The 20855-nt window shown below is 32.6% G+C and overlaps 1 protein-coding gene across 1 annotated transcript; it reads right to left on the bottom strand.

Annotated features, from left to right (window-relative positions):
* Nucleotides 1-4602: 4602 nt before the first annotated feature.
* On the bottom strand, nt 4603-5184 carry LOC149530381 (B3 domain-containing transcription factor ABI3-like). Its single transcript, XM_089808192.1, has 3 exons — nt 5099-5184; nt 4913-4986; nt 4603-4833 (listed from the first exon to the last, which is right to left on the bottom strand). The coding sequence occupies exons 1-3, from the start codon at nt 5118-5120 to the stop codon at nt 4603-4605; spliced, it is 327 nt and encodes a 108-aa protein (XP_089664318.1). The 5' UTR covers nt 5121-5184.
* Nucleotides 5185-20855: the final 15671 nt, after the last annotated feature.

Raw genomic sequence — 20855 nt, 5'->3', positions numbered from 1 at the left:
TTGGAGCTAACACTTGTATATGCTTATACGATTCTGAAAAAATCCCTAAAAATCATAAAATGTCCAAGGAAAATCTATAAAAATCACATAATGTCCTAAAAAAAAATCCTTAAAAATTGAAATATGATCTTGAAAAAATCACAAAAAATCACATAATGTCCGAAAAAAATCCTTAAAAATTCAAATACTATCCTAAAAAAATCACTAAAAATCATAAAATGTCCTGAAAAAACCCTAAAAATTGTAAAATGACCTGAAGAAATTAGTTACACAAAAAAATCAAATATCCCCTAAAAACCCTAGAAATCACAAAACTCGTCAAAAATTTGCAATAAACCTTGTACATACTCACTGTGGATAACTATCCCTTTTGCGTTCACCCTTGCACTTTGTAGAGTAAAAATCAAAGCACTACACTTCAATGCCAATCACAATATCTGAGCAATGTGAACCAACAATCAATCCAACATGTCACTATGAACCTAACTAAATCCACAAACAGTGCTATCACATTATCAACCTGTCGAACACCCTCTAAACACCTAACACACTAAAAATCAAGTAATAATGGACAAGGATAGCTGTTGGCTTATGCTGTTTAGTGAGTGATTTTTTTTTTTGCTTTATTTTTCTTCAATCATGTTCCTATGCCACTCAATGATATAAAACTAATCTATGAGACTGGTCAGGATGGTTCATGGTCATCTTTTTCCATTTTTGTTTGTTACAATGTACCTTTGAGAGTCTAGGGCATGTACATATGCCTCAGGAAGGACAAGGTCATTCTATGTTTGCATCGTGCTTGTTTATGCAAAAGGCTTGCATTTGCGCTCTGGCCCTTTATGCCATGATGCGTTGCATTCCCTTTTCCATATCAAAATAAAGCTCCATTTGACATATAGTGCACTTTCTACAAGAAAAAGTCTTTCCATCATACTAACATCTCCTCATCTCATCTTTCTTTTTCATCTCATTCTCCATCACCATTATCATGTCTTCCGATTCACCAAATCATCTTCATCTCACATTCATGCATTCCTGAATCATCCTGCACTATCAATCAACCTTTATGTAGCTTTCCACCTGGTTCAGCCTTAGTCTAACTTTTTTCTCATCATATTTGATCAAATACGTCCATTTTTGATGATTTCCGTCATGTTAGGACATCTTTCCATCATTTTGGGCATGCACGCACAGTTTCGGGTCATTCCCAGTCCAATCAGGCTGATTCTGGGCCCCGGAGCCTTTTATGGCGTAGTCTGCACTTTTAGGGCATAGTTGGGGTTCCCAACTGCATCATTGATGCACTTGGTCATGCCAAATATGTCATTGATGCACTTGGTAGAGTTTGGGCGCACTTGGGAACCTAGGTTATCTAGAACTGCTCCCAGAGCCCCTATGTTGCACTCCGAAGCCCATAACTTTTGCATTTTAACTCAAAATTGCAATCTATCAGTTGCGTTGGATTTGTATCTTCGTTACAAAAAACATGAACTACCATTTTCACCATTTTTTGTCTTTCTTAAGTGGTAACCCATGCAATTATTCTTGGGCTATGGATTGACCATGTTCTGCACTCTAGGCCTCATAACTTTCACATTTTAGCTCTGATTTTCATTCCCTCAATTGCTATGGTTTTGTCTTCTTGTTGTCAATAAATTGACTTATCATATGCTTATCTTAGTCAATTTCTCGAGGGGGCACCCATATATATCATCCCTACTGGGGCATGTTGTGGCTTTCTCATCAGTTATTCTTTGATACAACGCTCTAAATCACATTATATCAAAGAGGGGAAAAATGTAGACGCTCAAAAATGGTTCGCATCTACGACTTCATCACTTCTTCATACTAATTTGTCCCATTTTCTCATTCTACTAACTTTGATCTTTTGGCCAGATTGACCATATTTCGTCATTTGTATCCCCTTTCACATCAATTTCTTATCAACTCAAAATCACCCCAAATCAACTCGGAATCACCCCAAATCAACCCGAAATCACTTGAAATCAGTCCTAGTCAACCCGAAACATAGCAAACATCCTAAATGAATCATCATTTGTTCAACTCCTAGGTATTGTTGTGGCTTTCAATGCCTTGGAAACCTATCAATCTTATCAATATGACCTTAGTACTGTCATGGCTCTCAGTGCTAGGTCAAACTATCATTCATGTTATTCAATCTTTGACGTTGTTGAGGCTTTCAATGTCAGATCACGACATCATCAATCATTTTAATAATATTGATAGCGTCCATCAATGTTATTATGATCAAACCTTATCAATCAATTTCAATCCTGTAGCATTTACAATGTCGATTAAATGTTACATATCAATTTATTCATGTTATCAATTTCAATCTATTAATCAATTTGACCATGGCTTTGGTCTACTTTCCATCATCTTATTCGATATCCATCATCGTTACATTTCTATCAAAGGATACGGTCGCATTCATTTAATCAATATGGCCAATTATTTACTAATTTTCTCTATAGAATTAAATAACCCATAATTTAATTCTATTATTCCTTCTAATTATTCTTCCTAATTATCGTCCTCAATTAATTAATTTTATTAATTAATTGGTTCATTATCTGCAAACCATAGAAATTCTTAATTTCCTAAGTTCCATTTTCCATTATTAATTCCATTTTCTACTAATTCTTATTTTGTGGAATAAGAGGATTTTTAATTCAAATATTCCATAAAATATTCCATCCTCATGACACTTGGATGTGAGACCTCATGGATTCTCCTTTGACACTTGGCTGAGATTTGTCATAATCAAATATTATTACCTCTCACGCATGTCTCTATTTGGCTTCTTTGTCATAGATTCTTGGCTTTAAGTGGGTTGAGGTGTCTTATGACGCGTCATAGATGCTCTTCCACATTTAGCCAAGTTTGACTTGCATGTGTCATAGAATCTCACAATTAGCATATTCTGTCATATGCGTCATAGGAATCTCTTGCCACATCACAAATCTATGGTTGACAAATCCAATGCCCTCACTTTGAGTGTTGATTATAAAATGAACACTCTTTCTCTCATCTTGGGTTCTTGAATCCTTGAATGCTTAAGTTTTGAAAATCCAAATCTTTGAGTCTTTGAGTCTCTACTTTTTTGCATTTTGCATTCTTGCTCTCACATTAAATCACACTTCAAGTATTCTCATGGCTTTATCCCTGTCATAGGCTCTTTGCTTCAATTTTGTGTACACTATAGTCAAATTGGAGCTACAACCATTTGGAGAAGAAAGAAGGACATGGGAGCTACAAACGGAAAAAGGAGTTTTTGATTATGTTTGCTTTTTTTTGTTTAGTTTGGCTTTCATGGTAGACTAGTGGGTGCTAATGTATGTTGATTGAGTTTGTGATTTGCTCATAGTATGTTATGCATTTTAACCCTTTTTCTGGTCCTACATTTACCTAATATGTTTCACTTTGAAAGTTAGATTGTATAGTAACCCCAACATTTCTTTACAAGTTATTTTTCAATTTCCTATTTTAAAGTAAATAATCACATTATATAATATAATAGTAAAATTAGTGAAGTCAAAGACATTGCAATTCGATTCATATCCAAAATGCACGACCTATATATCTTGATGGCAATAAAAAAAACATAATATCAGTAGCACAATTCAAAATCCCAAAATGCAACACATGTTAATTTATATATTAAAGTTAAAAATACTAGCTTAATAAGCTAAGAAATTATGTGTTAAGAAAACAATATGAGCCTCCATTTTTACAAACACATTAAATAGCATGATCATATTAGGATAAAGATATTATATGTCATTATACATTCATTTATCTTCCCTACAAATGTGCCATTTTAAACAAGGGTCATGTAGTGGCTAAGTAGTGGCTAAGTACTTGCCTTTAGAAAAGTAACAATATAATTTAAATTTAGTTTATATATAAGAAAAATGTTATTTGAAAATTTTATTATAATTTTGAGTTAAATTATTTTAATCAATATTAAAAAGTAATATATTAATATTTCTATACAAATTAGTGGGTTCAAGATGGTAGCTTACTTTGTGAAGTGTAGATATTAATTTTAATTATATCTTAAAATAATATTCTAATTCCTAAATTATAAACGTTGAAATTTTTTAAAAATTAAATGACATTCTTTAATGTTAACCCTATTAAAAATTATTATTTGGTTCTACATCTAATTGATTATTAATTTTTTTTCACATTGTACAATTATTTTATAATGATGTAATATATAGAAGTGTGTTGTGCTTTAATATGAAAATTATTTGTAATTGTTAAAATAAAAATTAAATTTAAAGATGGGAGAAAATAGTGGGATAAATAAGGCTTAGAATTATACTTTATAAAAAATCACATCTCCCAACTTCTTCATATAAGACTCCAATTCGTTCAACCAATCAAAACATAGAAAATTAATGTATAAAAATAGAAAAGTTAAAAAATTGTCATATAACTTTTAAAAATATAATATTTATATGAAAAAGTCAAATAAAATGAATTATAATAGGTATATTGGAAGTCATTTAATAACTTACTAATGTCAAGAATCATAAAATGTAACAATAGTACTAAAAGGACATCAGAAATTTAATAGTGTTGCAAAGAGAAATCTTCGCTGTCCATAGGCAAATCATTGAAGAAATTGAGGATATCTTCATCATATACGTTTGTTTCAATTTTGACGTTCTCTATGGCGTTAATGTTATCTGTGGCGTTAGCATTAATGGTGTTATTATTATTTCCATTCTGATCGGCTGCATGGCCACCCTCGCATTCTCTCCTTGGCGCCGCCTTTGCCACTTTTGCGGCTCTAATCACCTGGCCCATTATACAAAAAACAATGTTTAAGATAAAATAAGATAACATTGAATATGAATCACATTTATTAGAATCTCACCATTTGGCCTGTCTCATCTTCGTAAAGCATCATGTAATCTCCAACTTCCAGACCATGCAAACGCACAAACTCCTCTGAAATAAACGATTCAATTTTAGAAATCATCAACTGTCTATGTTTGAAAACATGAACAAGAATGGTGGACTCTATAGAGAACTGAACAGAGAGAGAATTTTTACTACTTACTCGTGTTTTCTAGAACATACATTCTGGTCGTGTTGTTGGGCCAAAATCTGCATCAATAATAGAACAATGTAAATGAAGGATTTTCATGACCCATTTCCACAATTCTATGTCACGAAAGTAGAAGAAGCATTCAATGCCTGAAACGTAGACACCAAATGTTGGACGTTGCAAAGTCCTTCACGTCAATTAGCATGCCCGCTTTATCATTCAGCAGTGGAAGGTGTGCTTCTGCTGCTTTCTGATAACCATGAAAATTAGTTCAATTTGAAACCATGGTGAAAGAATGGTGGTGTTCAAGATCATAATAATTACAATGGGCAGAAGAAAAACAAATGAAATTTAACTGAGATGTGTATGGATTAAGAATCCCGTACCTTGGGAAGCACAATCCTTCCAAGGGTGTTCACGTCGCTGTTTTGCAGTTCCTTCTGCAGCAGGAATGTTAAGCTCTTGTTGGAGTTATCAACCTGCTTCAAGAAAACATGAAATAATCTAAGTTGATGGTATGAACCTTTCCTGGTTCACAAATTATAACATGATTTTTCCCTCTTCTTCTTCGCAAATTGGGATCAGACAGTGTAATGGTAACCCAAAACATGGAATGTTAAAATTAACCCAATCTTGTACCCAAACCTAAAAATTCATTTCAAGACTGCAGGACTGTAAAATATAGGATGGCTTAAACATCACACAACGTTTGATTTCCAAGCTAAAAGTGTTAAATAGTCAAAGTTGACTTACTATTTTCAAACGTTATTTTTTCTTAGTGCATGATGTTTAAAGATGGCGGTAAAACATACCTTGATGGGGCTTATGGAATGCTGAATCTTCCGCCGACTTGAGACTCTTTTCGGTTTTCTCTTAGAGGTGGAAGCACTTGGCATCTTCATCCTGCTATTATGCTTCAGTTTTGAAAGAGAATACCTGTGATTGCGAGCCGCCTTGGTATGATCAATGAAATTGCTACTCTCTGCTGCCTCTGGAATCATAAATCTTGACTTGGCTCCATTAATGGAGGATGACTGGTATTGGGCAGTGGAAGGACCGAGCGAAGAGTTGGGTATGCCCTGATTGATTAGGGCATCCATGTTATCTAAGATTTCATCAGAGGCCTCCGAGACTCCAATTCCTCCAAGTAGACTATCAACACAACAATCCACAAGGAGAGGATCAGGAGGACCCATAATTAAGGGTGGAATAAATGCATACCCCAAGAACTTCACAATTCCCCTTCTCCCTCCCCCAAAAGCATTGATCTGCGCTTTCACATTATTCATACCCATAAAACTGAAAACCCCACTGATTTCATTCACCGAGACAGGACACCTATTTATGTCCAACCATTTATGAGCTAGCTGCTCCAACAAAGAATAATGCTGAAACTGCATATTTATACTATGCATATTGCAGTTGTACTCCAAACAAAAATTCTGCTCATTCTGTATATGCCAATTGTAGCTCACATGCAAAGCCCCTTCAACAGGGTGTTGTGACTGCAAACCCACTTGAGGTGGAGATGGAGGTGCAATAGTGGTATTAATGGCGGCATCAGGAGTAATACTGGTATTAAAGGCGGCATAAGGAGTAATACTGGTATTAAAGGGGGTATAAGGAGCAATAGTGGTATTAATGGCGGCATAATTTCCATCTTCCCATGCCGCCTCCGTCTCTGGGAGCTCAAGGACTGATTTCCCCTTGTAATCTATGTTGTCTGTGAACGGGTCATATAAGAACCAGGCGTCCACTTCAGAACGCATACCGGCATAATCAGCGCTGCCGGAATTAATGAAAGAAGCATCAGATGCCTCTGCAAAAAAATCAGGCTCCGGAACATTTGACATTGTGGTAAATGCCCTTCTTGACAAATGGCGGTCTGATTTCCCAAAAAACCCAAATCCAAATTCCTCGCCAATGCTGTAAAAGTGTCAAACCACTACTGAGTCACTGACACGGCCTTCTATCATGTTCTTCAGATTTCCCCTCCTTGAATAAATCCGGTGATCTTGCACACTGGACTAATATATTCAAGAACCGAACAAGCCCTAAATTAGAGTTTGATATATCTGTAGGTTTTCTTGTAATTGTCAAAATAGCTCCTGTATGTCCCACGATTCTCCGAGTATGGACATATGAACTGAAATTGACTGCCAGATATGTCCGGCTAAAATTGGGTTCCACTTGATCGATAGTTTGCATGACTTGATAATCCACCGCACCGCTTAAACAACCCGAGGAAAGATTTTGATGGGCGATTCAAGGAGACCCAACTGCAGAAACCAGCAAATTAACCGCTATTTTTGCGATCCAGGATGACTGCTTGTCTCAGATTCCTCGTTTTCATCAAATCGTTCTCCATGGCAATCATCTTTACTAGTAGCTGACTGAATGAATAGAGAGCTTAAATCTATTCCCCTCTATATTAGAATTAATTCACCGCCTGATGCTTGGCGAGCTTAAATCTCCCCAGTGGTACAAAATTTGAAAGAAGAGAAATCTTCTTTTAGGGCTTCCACTAAGGATTTCTCATACACCAAGATCAGAATTCATATACAAAAAGGGACCATTCAGTTTTCCCAATGCCCTTTTCCCCAAATATCTTAAATATGTTGTTTCCCTCCAAGAAGTGGAGGAAAAACTTTTCCCTCCAAGAAGTGGAGGAAAAACTTATGTTTAAAATGTTCTTGAATCATGATTATATTGTAGAGGGAAAACTTTGTTTAGGTATAATGAAATTGAAGGCCATCTTCATATGATTTGCTTCGGCTTTTTTGAATTTTTCTAACCCTTTCTATCCATTGCAGTGCGTCGAGAACAAAACATTTGGGTACAGATGGAACCAATAGATCATCCCCCTGTTACGGATTCGTTAAGGCTCAGCGCCTTTTTCGGCTTCGCCTCTTTTAGATTTATGATAATGAGATGGATACTGACATCATAATGTACAATAATATACTAGAGATGTTATGCCACAATGCAATAACTCAATACATTGTAGCTCTCCTTGAGAAGATTTAGGTTAATGATATCAGATTAGGCATTCACATCGTAATGAACACTTACACACTAGAGATGTCATCACACAATGCAATATCAATGCACAAAGCTTGGTAGTGTAATTGGGGTAATTTGGATATGTGAAACTCACAATAACATCAAAATCTCAACCACAAAGAGATCTTTTAAGAGGTTAGCATTTTCAGTATCAAAAGAGGAAGCAATGAAAATAAAAAGCAAAAATGATCAATAAATAAGAAATAATTTTAAACAAATGATGCAAGTTGTACATTTGTTCTTTATTGTTCTCCTTCTCTTGCAATGTCGGGCTCTCAGTATTTAAGCTCAAAATCATAGCAGCATAAGAATTTCAAATCTATGGTTACCAAAATGTGAGAATCAACACTTTATTTATAAGAACATTAGGGGGTTCAATCAAAGATTTCATGATTGAAGGATTGATTGGGAGTGATTGAAGGGTTAAACTCTAAATGAGTCACACTTTGCTAAGTTGATTTCTAAGGTAAGATGATATATTGCTCCAAATCAACAATTTTGATTGATATATAATAGATTTGATTGAGGACATAACAGATTACATGGGTGGGTTAATTGATTTGATTGGTTACAAGAGTGATTAGATGCATTAGAAGACTAAATTGATTGAATTGTAAACTGGTTACTGGGGGAGGAATTAATAATGTTGATTGAATATTCAAATTTGTGATTGAAGAGTGAGTTGAAAGTCAGTACGAGTTAACTTTTGGAAGAATAATTATGATTAAATAAAAATATTTTATTTACTTGCACATGTAAGAAGAATAATTACTTTAATTAATTAAATATAATGTATTTAATTGTGAATGGAGATCTGATTTAATTATTACATAAATGCAATAACAACAAAGAGGGAATGTGATTAAATAATATGCATTATTTAATTAATTATAATGAGATAGAGTATAACCGAATAATGCTGATTTTTTAATTATATTATATATACATAATTGATGAAGTATTAATTTTGATGTTCAATAATTAAAGTAATTAATGAAAATCACTTAATTATGAAATTAAAGAGAAATTATGCTTTGGAATTTAGAGTACAATAAAATGACACAATTTAATCAAATAATGAGATTACTTAATAACTTAAGAGGAATGTTAGGAAGTTGTTGCATTAGAGAAATTGGCCATTTTTAGGTGTCTACATTTTGTCCCTTTTTGATACAATGCTTTTTGATAACAAAGGAAATGATGCCCCTCGAGAGATTGTTTATACAATAAAGGCCTAAATGATCTCTCAAAATGCCAATAGTGGCATGTTGTGATTGTTAATTTGTTGAGTTGTTATCCTTGCCATCAAGGTTTGAATCTAATGGGGATGAGGTCTCCCATTTGTGGCCTCACCCCTCTTTAAAAAAAAAAAATGATCTCTCGAAATAAGACGTGGATTAAATGATGCAAGAAAAGTATAATGAGTAAGAAGTGAAGAATGTTGGTTCTCTAATAAGTAGATTTCAATGGATTTATTTCTCTATTAAATACCATTAATTAAGTTTTTAACTCTAGAAAAGAAATCTCACATGAATGTAGAACCGTCATAAGCTCATCATTTGTTATAGAAATTGGTAGTAGCATTAATTGATGTAGGAACATTTGAGGTAAAAATTAATCTAGTATGAATTAAAAATAATAATCATAGGGTTTGTTATTTTAATTTTTTCAAAAATTTATGTTATTTTATAATAGTATTCAAATTTATAATATTGCATATTTTGGTACCTTCATGTTTATTAGTATAAAGCTTCATATTTGCTATTGTAAATAAACATTCAAAAAGTATAGGCTCACACACATATCTTACCTCTTATAATTTTATGCACTCAAGATTTATAAGGTACATCTCTAGTAGGCTATATCACAAAGAATTTTGGCATTTTGAAAGGAAAAAATAGGACCATGCATATGATAAAACCACCCAATTAGAGACAATTATAGCGTCAATTCATGCCTATGATGAACATAATGTGATATAGGCTATTTGTCAACTTTGTACTGAGTGCATTTGATATTTTTTAAATGAACATAAAAATTGCTTCCCCAAAAATATGACTTTGATTCATTAAAAACCAAGACACATTGTTGTAGAGGGGACTAACATGAGCCTATGGGTGCAAACAAATCATGTGCAAGTACCATGGTGGGAAATAAATAGTTCATCAAAGTATGTCAATCTTATGCACTTAGTGCAAATAGGGGCTAGCCTTAAACATCACACATAGTAAGGAATAAACTAAGCTTGGAAAAATAAGTCAACTTTGATTATTTAACACTTTTAGCTTAGGATTCAAATCTTAGTGTGTGATGTTTAAGCTATCTGATAGTTAGGGGACATCACTGATAGGGTATATCTCTAAGTGTTTTGATGTGTTGAGATGCAAAATGGGACTATGTGTAGGGTTGCCCAGCACATTCAAACATGATCATAGTGCTAGTTTGTTACAATGATGATAAAATGTGGTATGAGCTACTCCAAAACTTTGTGCAATGAATGAATTTGATAATTTTTGCATGAATAGGAAAAAAAATCCGTTAAAAAATGACTTGAAGTCTTCAAAAACTAAGACAATTTATCAAAAAGGAGATTGCATGATTGTATAGGTTTAAACAAATCATGCATTGTTAGAATGTTTAGAATAACTAAGAGAGTGGGGGGGTGTGAATCAGTTACTCAAGGTCCATAAGTACCATTTGAACAATCAAACATTTAAACATTATTTGTTCTACTTAACTTGCATATGCTTATACGATCTTGAAAAAATCCCTAAAAATCATAAAATGTCCTGAGAAAATCTATAAAAATCACATAATGTCCTGAAAAAAAATCTTTAAAAATTCAAATATGATCCTGTAAAAATCACTAAAAATCACATAATGTTTTAAAAAAATCCTGAAAAATTCAAATATGATACTGAAAAAATAACTAAAAATCATAAAATGTCCTGAAAAAACCCTAAAAATCATAAAATGACCTGAAGAAATCAGTTACACAAAAAAATCAAATATCCCCCAAAAACCCTAAAAATCACAAAACTCGTCAAAAATTTGCAATAAACCTTGTACATACTCACTGTGGATAACTATCCCTTTGCGTTCACCCTTGCACTTTGCAGACTAAAAATCAAAGCACTACACTTCAATGCCAATCACAATATCTAAACAACGTGAACCAACAATCAATCCAACATGTCACTACGAACCTATCAACTGAATCCACAAATAGTGCTATCACATTATCAACTTGTTGAACACCTTCTAAACACCTAACACACTAAAAAGAAAGTAATAATGGACAAGGATAGTTGCTGGCTCACGTTGTTTAGTGAGTGATTTATTTTTTTTGCTTTGTTTTTCTTTGATCATGTTCCTATGCCACTCGATGATATAAAACTAATCTATGAGACTGGCCGGGATGGTTCATGGTCATCTTTTCCCATTTTTGTCTGTTACAATGTACCTTTGAGAGTTTGGGGCATGTACATATGCCTCAGGAAGGACAAGGTCATTCTATGTTTGCATCGTGCTTATTTACGCAAAAGGCTTGCATTTGCGCTCTGGCCCTTTATGCCATGATGTGTTGCATTCCCTTTTCCATATCAAAATAAAGCTCCATTTGACATATAGTGTACTTTCTACAAGCAAAAGTCTTTCCATCAAACTAACATCTCCTCATTTCATCTTTATTTTTCATCTCATTCTCCATCACCATGATCATGTCTTCCGATTCACCAAATCATCTTGATGTCATATTCATGCATTCCTGCATCATCCTGCACTATCAATCAACCTTTCTGTGGCTTTCCACCTGGTTCAACCTTAGTCTAACTTTTGTCTCATCATATTTGACCAAATATGTCCATTTGTGATGATTTCCCTCATGTTAGGACATCTTTCCATCATTTTGGGCATGCACGCACAGTTTCGGGTCATTCTTAGTCCAATCGGGCTGATTCTGGGCCCCGGAGCCTTTTAGCGCGTAGTCTGCACTTTTAGGGTGCAGTTGGGGTTCCCAACTATATCATTGATGCACTTGGTCATGCCAACTGCGTCATTGATGCACTTGATAGAGTTTGGGCGCACTTGGGAACCTAGGTTATCCAGAACTGCTCCCGGAGCCCCTATGTTGCACTCCGGAGCCCGCATTTTAACTCATAATTCCAATCCGTCAGTTGCGTTGGATTCATATCTTCATTAAAAAAAACATGAACTACCATTTTAACCATTTTGTGTCTTTCTTAAGTGGTAACCCATGCAATTATTCTTGGGCTACGGATTGACCCTGTTCTGCACTCTAGGCCTCATAACTTTCACATTTTAGCTCTGATTTTCATTCCGTCAGTCGCTATGGTTTTTTCTTCTTGTTGTCAATAAATTGACTTATCATATGCCTATCTTATTCAATTTCTTGAGGGGACACCCATATATATCATCCCTACTGGGGCATGTTGTGGCTTTCTCATCAGTTATTCTTTGATACAACGCTCTAAATCACATGATATCAAAGAGGGGCAAAATGTAGACACTCAAAAATGGTTCGCATCTACAACTTCATCACTTCTTCATACCAATTGTCCCATTTTCTCATTCTACTAACTTTGATCTTTTGGCCAGATTGACCATATTTCGTCATTTGTATCCCCTTTCACATCAATTTCATATCAACTCGGAATCACCCCAAATCAACTCGGAATCACCCCAAATCAACCCGAAATCACTTGAAATCAGTCCTAGTCAACCCGAAACATAGTAAATATCCCAAATCAATCATTATTTGTCCGACTCCTAGGTATTGTTGTTGCTTTCAGTGCCTTGGAAACCTATCAACTTATCAATCTTATCAATATGACCTTAGTACTGTCATGGCTCTCAGTGCTTGGTCAAACTATCATTCATATCATTCAATCTTTGAAGTTGTTGAGGCTTTCAATGTCAGATCATGGCATCATCAATCATTTTAATAATATTGATAGCGTCCATCAATGTTATTATGATCAAACCTTATCAATCAATTTCGATCCTATAGCATTTACAATGTCGGTTAAATGTTACATATCAATTTATTCATGTCATGTGTCCTTGGCATGTTATCAATTTCAATCTATCAATCAATTTGACCATGGCTTTGGTCTACTTTCCATCATCTTATTCGATATCCATCATCATTACTTTTTTGTCAAAGGATACGGTCGCATTCATTTAATCAATTTGGCCAATTATTTACTAATTTTCTCTATAGAATTAAATAACCCATAATTTAATTCTATTATTCCTTCTAATTATTCTTCCTAATTATCATCCTCAATTAATTAATTTTATTAATTAATTGGTTCATTATCTGCAAACCATGGAAATTCTTAATTTGCTAAGTTCCATTTTCTATTATTAATTCCATTTTCTACTAATTCTTATTTTGTGGAATAAGAGGATTTTTAATTCAAATATTCCATAAAATATTCCATCCTCATGACACTTGGATGTGACACCTCGTGGATTCTCCTTTGACACTTGGTTGAGATTTGTCATAATCAAATATTATTACCTCTTACGCATGTCTCTATTTGGCTTCTTTGTCATAGATTCTTGATTTTAAGTGGGTTGAGGTGTCTTATGACGCGTCATAGATTCTCTTCCACATTTAGCCAAGTTTGACTTGCATGTGTCATAGAATCTCACAATTTGCATATTCTGTCATATGCGTCATAGGAATCTCTTGCCACATCGCACATCTATGGGTGACAAATCCAATGCCCTCACTTTGAGTGTTGATTATAAAATGAACACTCTTTCTCTCATCTTGGGACCTTGAATCCTTGAATTCTAAAGTTTTGAAAATCCAAATCTTTGAATCTTTGAGTCTCTACTTTTTTGCATTTTGCATTCTTGCTCTCACATGAAAAATCTGGTTCACAAATTATAACATGATTTTTCCCTCTTCTTCTTCGTGAATTCCTTATCCTTAGTGCATGATGTTTAAAGATAGCGGTAAAACATACCTTGATGGGGCTTGTGGAATGTTGAATCTTCTGCCGACTTGAGACTCTTTTCGGTAAAAACTTGTGTAAAATGTTCTTGAATCATGATTATATTGTAGAGGGAAACTTTGTTCAGGTATTATGAAATTGAAGGCCATCTTCATATGATTTGGTTCAGCTTTTTTGAATGTTTCTAACCCTTTCTATCCATTGCAACGCGTCGAGAACAAAAGATTTGGGTACAGATGGAACCAATAGATCATCCGCCCGTTCAGGATTCATTAAGGCTCAACACCTTTTTCGGCTTCGCCTCTTTTAGGTTTATGATAATGAGATGGATACTGACATCATAATGTACAATGATATATTAGAGATGTTATGCCACAATGCAATAACTCAATACATTGTAGCTCTCTTTGAGAAGATTTAGGTTAATGATATATAATTAGGCATTCACATCATAATGAACACTTACAGACTAGAGATGTCATCACACAATGCAATGACTTGATACATTTAATATCAATGCACAAAGCTTGGTAGTGTAATTGGGGTAATTTGGATATGTGAAACTCACAATAACATCAAAATCTCAACCACAAAGAGATCTTTTAAGAGGTTAGCATTTTCAGTATCAAAAGAGGAAGCAGTGAAAATAAAAAGCAAAAATGATCAATAAATAAGAAATAATTTTAAACAAATGATGCAAGTTGTACATTTGTTCTTTATTGTTCTCCTTCTCTTGCAATGTTGGGCTCTCAGTATTTAAGCTCAAAATCTTAGCAGCATAAGAATTTCAAATCTATGGTTAACAAAATGTGAGAATCAACTCTTTATTTATAAGAATATTAGGGGGTTCAATCAAAGATTTCATGATTGAAGGATTGATTGGGAGTGATTGAAGGGTTAAACTCTAAATGAGTCACAGTTTGCTAAGTTGATTTCTAAGGTAAGATGATATATTGCTCCAAATCAACAATTTTGATTGATCTATAATAGATTTGATTGTGGACATAATAGATTACATGGGTGAGTTAATTGATTTGATTGATTACAAGAGTGATTAGATGTATTAGAAGACTAAATTGATTGAATTGTTAACTGGTTACTGGGGAAGGAATTAATAATGTTGGTTGAATATTCAAATTTGTGATTGAAGAGTGAGTTGAAAGTCAGTACGAGTTAACTTTTGGAAGAATAATTATGATTAAATAAAAATATTTTATTTACTTGCACATGTAAGAAGAATAATTACTTTAATTAATTAAATATAATGTATTTAATTGCGAATGGAGATCTGATTTAATTATTACATAAATGCAATAACAACAAAGAGGGAATATGATTAAATAATATGCATTATTTAATTAATTATAATGAGATAGAGTATAACCGAATAATGTTGATTTTTTAATTATATTATATATACATAATTGATGAAGTATTAATTTTGATGTTCAATAATTAAAGTAATTAATGAAAATCACTTAATTATGAAATTAAAGAGAAATTATGCTTTGGAATTTAGAGTACAATAAAATGACACAATTTAATCAAATAATGAGATTACTTAATAACTTAAGAGGAATGCTAGTAAGTTGTTGCATTAGAGAAATTGGCCATTTTTAGGTGTCTACATTTTGTCCCTTTTTGATACAATGCTTTTTGATAACAAAGGAAATGATGCCCCTTGAGAGATTGTTTATACAAGAAAGGCTTAAATGATCTCTCAAAATGCCAATAGTGGCATGTTGTGATGGTTAAGTTGTTGAGTTGTTATCCTTTCCATCAAGGTTTGAATCTAATGGGGATGAGGTCTCCCATCTGTGGCCTCACCCCTCTTTTAAAAAAAAATGATCTCTTGAAATAAGACGTCGATTAAATGATGCAAGAAAAGTATAATGAGTAAGAAGTGAAGAATGTTGGTTCTCTAATAAGTAGATTTCAATGGATTTATTTCTCTATTAAATACCATTAATTAATTTTTAAACTTTAGAAAAGAAATCTCACATGAATGTAGAACGGTCATATGCTCATCATTTGTTATAGAAATTGGTAGTAGCATTAATTGATGTAGGAACATTTGAGGTAAAAATTAATCTAGTATGAATTAAAAATAATAATCATAGGGCTTGTTATTTTATTTTTTTCAAAAATTTATGTTATTTTATAATAGTATTCAAATTTATAATATTGCATCTTTTGGTACCTTCATGTTTATTAGTATAAAGCTTCATATTTGCTATTGTAAATAAATATTCAAAAAGTATAGGGTCACACACATATCTTACCTCTTATAATTTTATGCACTCAAGATTTATAAGGTACATCTCTAGTAGGCTATATCACTAAGAATTTTGGCATTTTGAGAGGAAAAAATAGGACCATGCATATGATAAAACCACCCAATTAGAGACAATTATAGCATCAATTCATGCCTATGATGAACATAATGTGATATAGGCTATTTGTCAACTTTGTACTAAGTGCATTTGATATTTTTGAAATGAACATAAAAATTGCTTCCCCAAAAATATGACTTTGATTCATTAAAAACCAAGACACATTGTTGTAGAGGGGACTAACATGAGCCTATGGGTGCAAACAAATCATGTGCAAGTACCATGGTGGGAAATAAATAGTTCATCAAAGTATGTCAATCTTATGCACTTAGTGCCAATAGGGGCTAGCCTTAAACATCACACATAGTACTAAGGAATAAATTAAGCTTGGAAAAATAAGTCAACTTTGATTATTTAACACTTTTAGCTTAGGATTCAAATCTTAGTGTGTGATGTTTAAGCCATCTGATAGTTAGGGGACATCACTGATAGGGTATATCTCTAAGTGTTTTGATGTGTTGAGAGGCAAAATGGGACTGTTTAGGGTTGACCAGCACATTCAAACACGATCATAGTGCTAGTTTGTTACAATGATGATAAAATGTGATATGAGCTACTCCAAAACTTTGTGCAATGAATGAATTTGATAATTTTTTCATTAATAGGAAAAAAAATCCCTAAAAAAATGACTTGAAGTCTTCAAAAACTAAGACAATTTATTAAAAAGGGGATTGCATGATTGTATAGGTTTAAACAAATCATGCATTGTTAGAATGTTTAGAATAACTAAGAGAGTGGGGGTGGTGTGAATCAGTTACTCAAGGTCCATAAGTACCATTTGAACAATCAAACATTTAAACATTATTCGTTCTACTTAACTTGTTGTAACTCGATCTCTACTATAATTTGTGCTAGTTCTAAGAAGTAAAAATGTACCTTCAATTCTTCAAAACTCGATTAGGTTTCGAAGAACATTGTTTTGATTTTACCAATTTGTGACTCGAGTGGATTAATTAAAATTTTATATGATCTGATTGAGTTAATAAGAATTTTGGCTTTTGTTTTTATATTTGGCCACTTTTTTTACCAGCAACTTGGTGTATTCATGCATAAGAAACATATTATTTTAATGTTGATCATCACTACATATTATAGATCAATCATACTTGTAGAAATATGAAATTGTCAAATACATAATAAAAAAAGATTACAGAAGATTTATAATGAAGCATTGAATAATTAGTGATCATGAGTATCAACACAAAGACAATAAGAATCCATTATTAAGATAATATATTATCCTTCATCAATCAAAAAATGGTCAAATATCAATGCATACTAGATAAAGGTGATTATTTATAATAGAGAATCATTGATGTAGTGATTAACCTTAAGATAACTAATGACATATGTTGCAAATAACATGAAAATTTGTGATTATTCCTGAATGATAGCATCAATAAGAGATAATTACCAAAGTAGATTGGCAAATACAAAGATGACATATGTGATTGAGATTAGTAAAGGGATATAAAAAAAATATTGATTTTGTGGAAGCTAACAATACTAAGTTGGTCAATGTTATTTAATGTGTGTCAAAATTACCGATTTGTTTTACTTAACATAAAGAGTGAACAATGAATGGATGAAATTAGTCCAGAGGTGGCCAACACCCTCAAAGAGATAGCCTAATGTCTTTTTTTTTCTTCTAGTCATGTTGTTTTTTTTGTTGTTGGCTTAGCATGAGGTTTTTCATTTTTTGTTTCTTCTGTTGTTGTTAGGGGTGTTGGCTTTTTGCTAGCCTTTTGTTATTGGTTGCTGCATTTTTTCACTCTATTGACATATTTTGTTGTTCTATGGGCTTGGAACTATGTCTTTGTAATCTTATATTGTAAAAGTTTTTAGGGCCCATCAAAACCTATTTTTCCCATAATAAAAAACAAAAAGAGTGTAAAACACTAGTCATAAAGATTTACATACAGGCAAATCTACATGTTATGAAGAGATGTGATTATGGAGAAGCATAAGATTTCTCTATGAGAATATAATGATTTCCTTATATTGAAAGGGAATAATTGGAAAATAAATCTTAGTCAATTAAATCATCAATTATCGAACAATCAAACTCAGTCAATTTTTTATTATAGGTAATCGATTGAAGACTAGATTATTTATTATTATTATTTTTAGATTAATTATTATCATGTGTTAATCTAATTTAGAATTGAACCCAAGACCTCCTCAATGAGAGGCTCGCAATTTACCGAGGCATCCTAGGCTCTTGCCTAATCAAACTCAATCAATTAAGGCATCAATCAAAAAAAAATTTATCTCTTATGCATATCTTATGATTTGGATAGCTTGAATGAGCATTTTGGATGAAGTGCCAAAGATGGTTGCATACATTTTAATAATCAATGTCAAAGAGAGAACTACCATTTTTGCAAACTTCTATAGTAAGATTAAAAACAAAATAATTGATTTTTTTGCAAGCATATAAATTTATATAAAAAACAACATGTCACTATAAGTGATTCCCTGATAATTGCATATTCATATTTTTATATCAAAAATGACAACATATCACTCTTGTCGATATCTTGAAATTGACTACATAAGTTCAAGGATTATCTTTATACATCTATCTAAAACATGTGGAGAGATCAATCTTGAGGCCCCTATCTATTATCAATAACTATTTATTGAAATAGGAACCTTCAGATAGATATCTCTCAGTGTGTTTTAGATAGATGTATAAAGATATCTAAGCTAGTAAAATAATATACTAACAAATTAAAATTTATGATTTTTTTTTTTTAAATTAGTATATTAAAATAATATTATTATATTCATTTTATTTTTTATTTGAATTAAATTGATCTTCAAATGTACTAAATTACTATTTTCTCATCTTTAGTTTAATATTAAAAAAGTTGCACATTATTAAATAAAAATTGACTATGCAAAGGTTTTATATTTAAAAAAATTCTACATTATTGTTGTTAAACATATTTGTCACTGTGAATGTTTTCTTCACAATGACCTTGCGTGCCATGTGAATAGTGATAATTTTGCCAATAGTTGGATTGGATACAATTGATCACTATCAACTTACAATCTTCCTTTGCATTTGAGAGGGGAAACCCCCTCATATGATGGGTGTATTTGAATTTTTGTGTACTTTTATAATGTCCCCACTAATAGGGTTAGTTAGGGACAAGTAATACTTGCAAAATAAATGTTAGAATCACAATAATAATATAATTAACTATATTACTCTACCCTCTAATTTAACCCCAATCTTAAGGACGTCTCCAAGTCAGGCTTCTTAGCTCAAACCTACCTTGTCATCTTCTCGGAAGCGCACCCCTTAGGATTCTTCTTGGATAGGCATCATCTATCCAAGGCTACTCACATATGAATATGTTGAAAACTTCAGAATATTCTAGTAGGTCGATTATTGGCCATGGCGGACAATGGAGATCTTAAATATCTCACATGCTCCATGCTACGATATCAACACTCAGCCGTGGTAGACAATTGAGATCTTAAATATCTCACATGTTCCATGCTACAAGTAACATTGATTCTCGGCCATGGCAAACAATGGAGATCTTAAATAACTCGCATGCTCCATGCTACGAGTAGCATTAATTCTCGGCCATGGCAGACAATGGAGATCTTAAATATCTCACATGCTCTATGCTTCAAGTCTCATTAATATCTATGGTGTTAACCCCATGAGCTAACACAATATTATCCACAAGTATGGTTCATAAATAAATTCATTAAAAAAATTAAACAAAAATAATTCATAAACATACTTTTCTCACCTTCTTCTTTTTCAAGAGTCACACCCTTTCATAATACAAATCCTTTGAAAAATCACAACACTTCATAGTTATAATCCTTCCGAAAAGTCACAACCCTTCATAACTAAAATCCTTTGGAATAATCTCAATACTTTATATTCAAAATATTTTTGAAGAGTCGCAACTATTCATAATTATGACCCTTTCAAAAGTTACACATCCTTTCAATATCATTGATACTTTTTCAGAAAGTCACTTGCTTATTTTCTTCACATTACTTTCCTCTTCCGTTTTCCCTTTTTGAACTCCTCTCCTCTTCTCTTCCTTTTTTTTTTCCCTCCCCTCTCTAAAATAAACTCTCATCTCTTTTATATCTTAATTTTAAAGAGTCATGTCTATTTGTTAAACATCTCTTGACTTTTTATTAGATTTAGTTAATTTTGTTATTATTCTATGTTATATTATTTATTTACTTACTTATTTATATTTAGTTTACTTATTATTAAATTGTATTTAGAATGTTAACATACTATCTACAATATTGTCTCTTGTATTTAATTTTATTTATTTCTTT

Source organism: Cupressus sempervirens, chromosome 11, assembly GCF_028749045.1.
Source record: "Cupressus sempervirens isolate cs-2001-9-10 chromosome 11, ASM2874904v1, whole genome shotgun sequence".
Classification (NCBI taxonomy): domain Eukaryota; kingdom Viridiplantae; phylum Streptophyta; class Pinopsida; order Cupressales; family Cupressaceae; genus Cupressus; species Cupressus sempervirens.
This window is presented reverse-complemented; position numbering and strand designations above follow the sequence as displayed.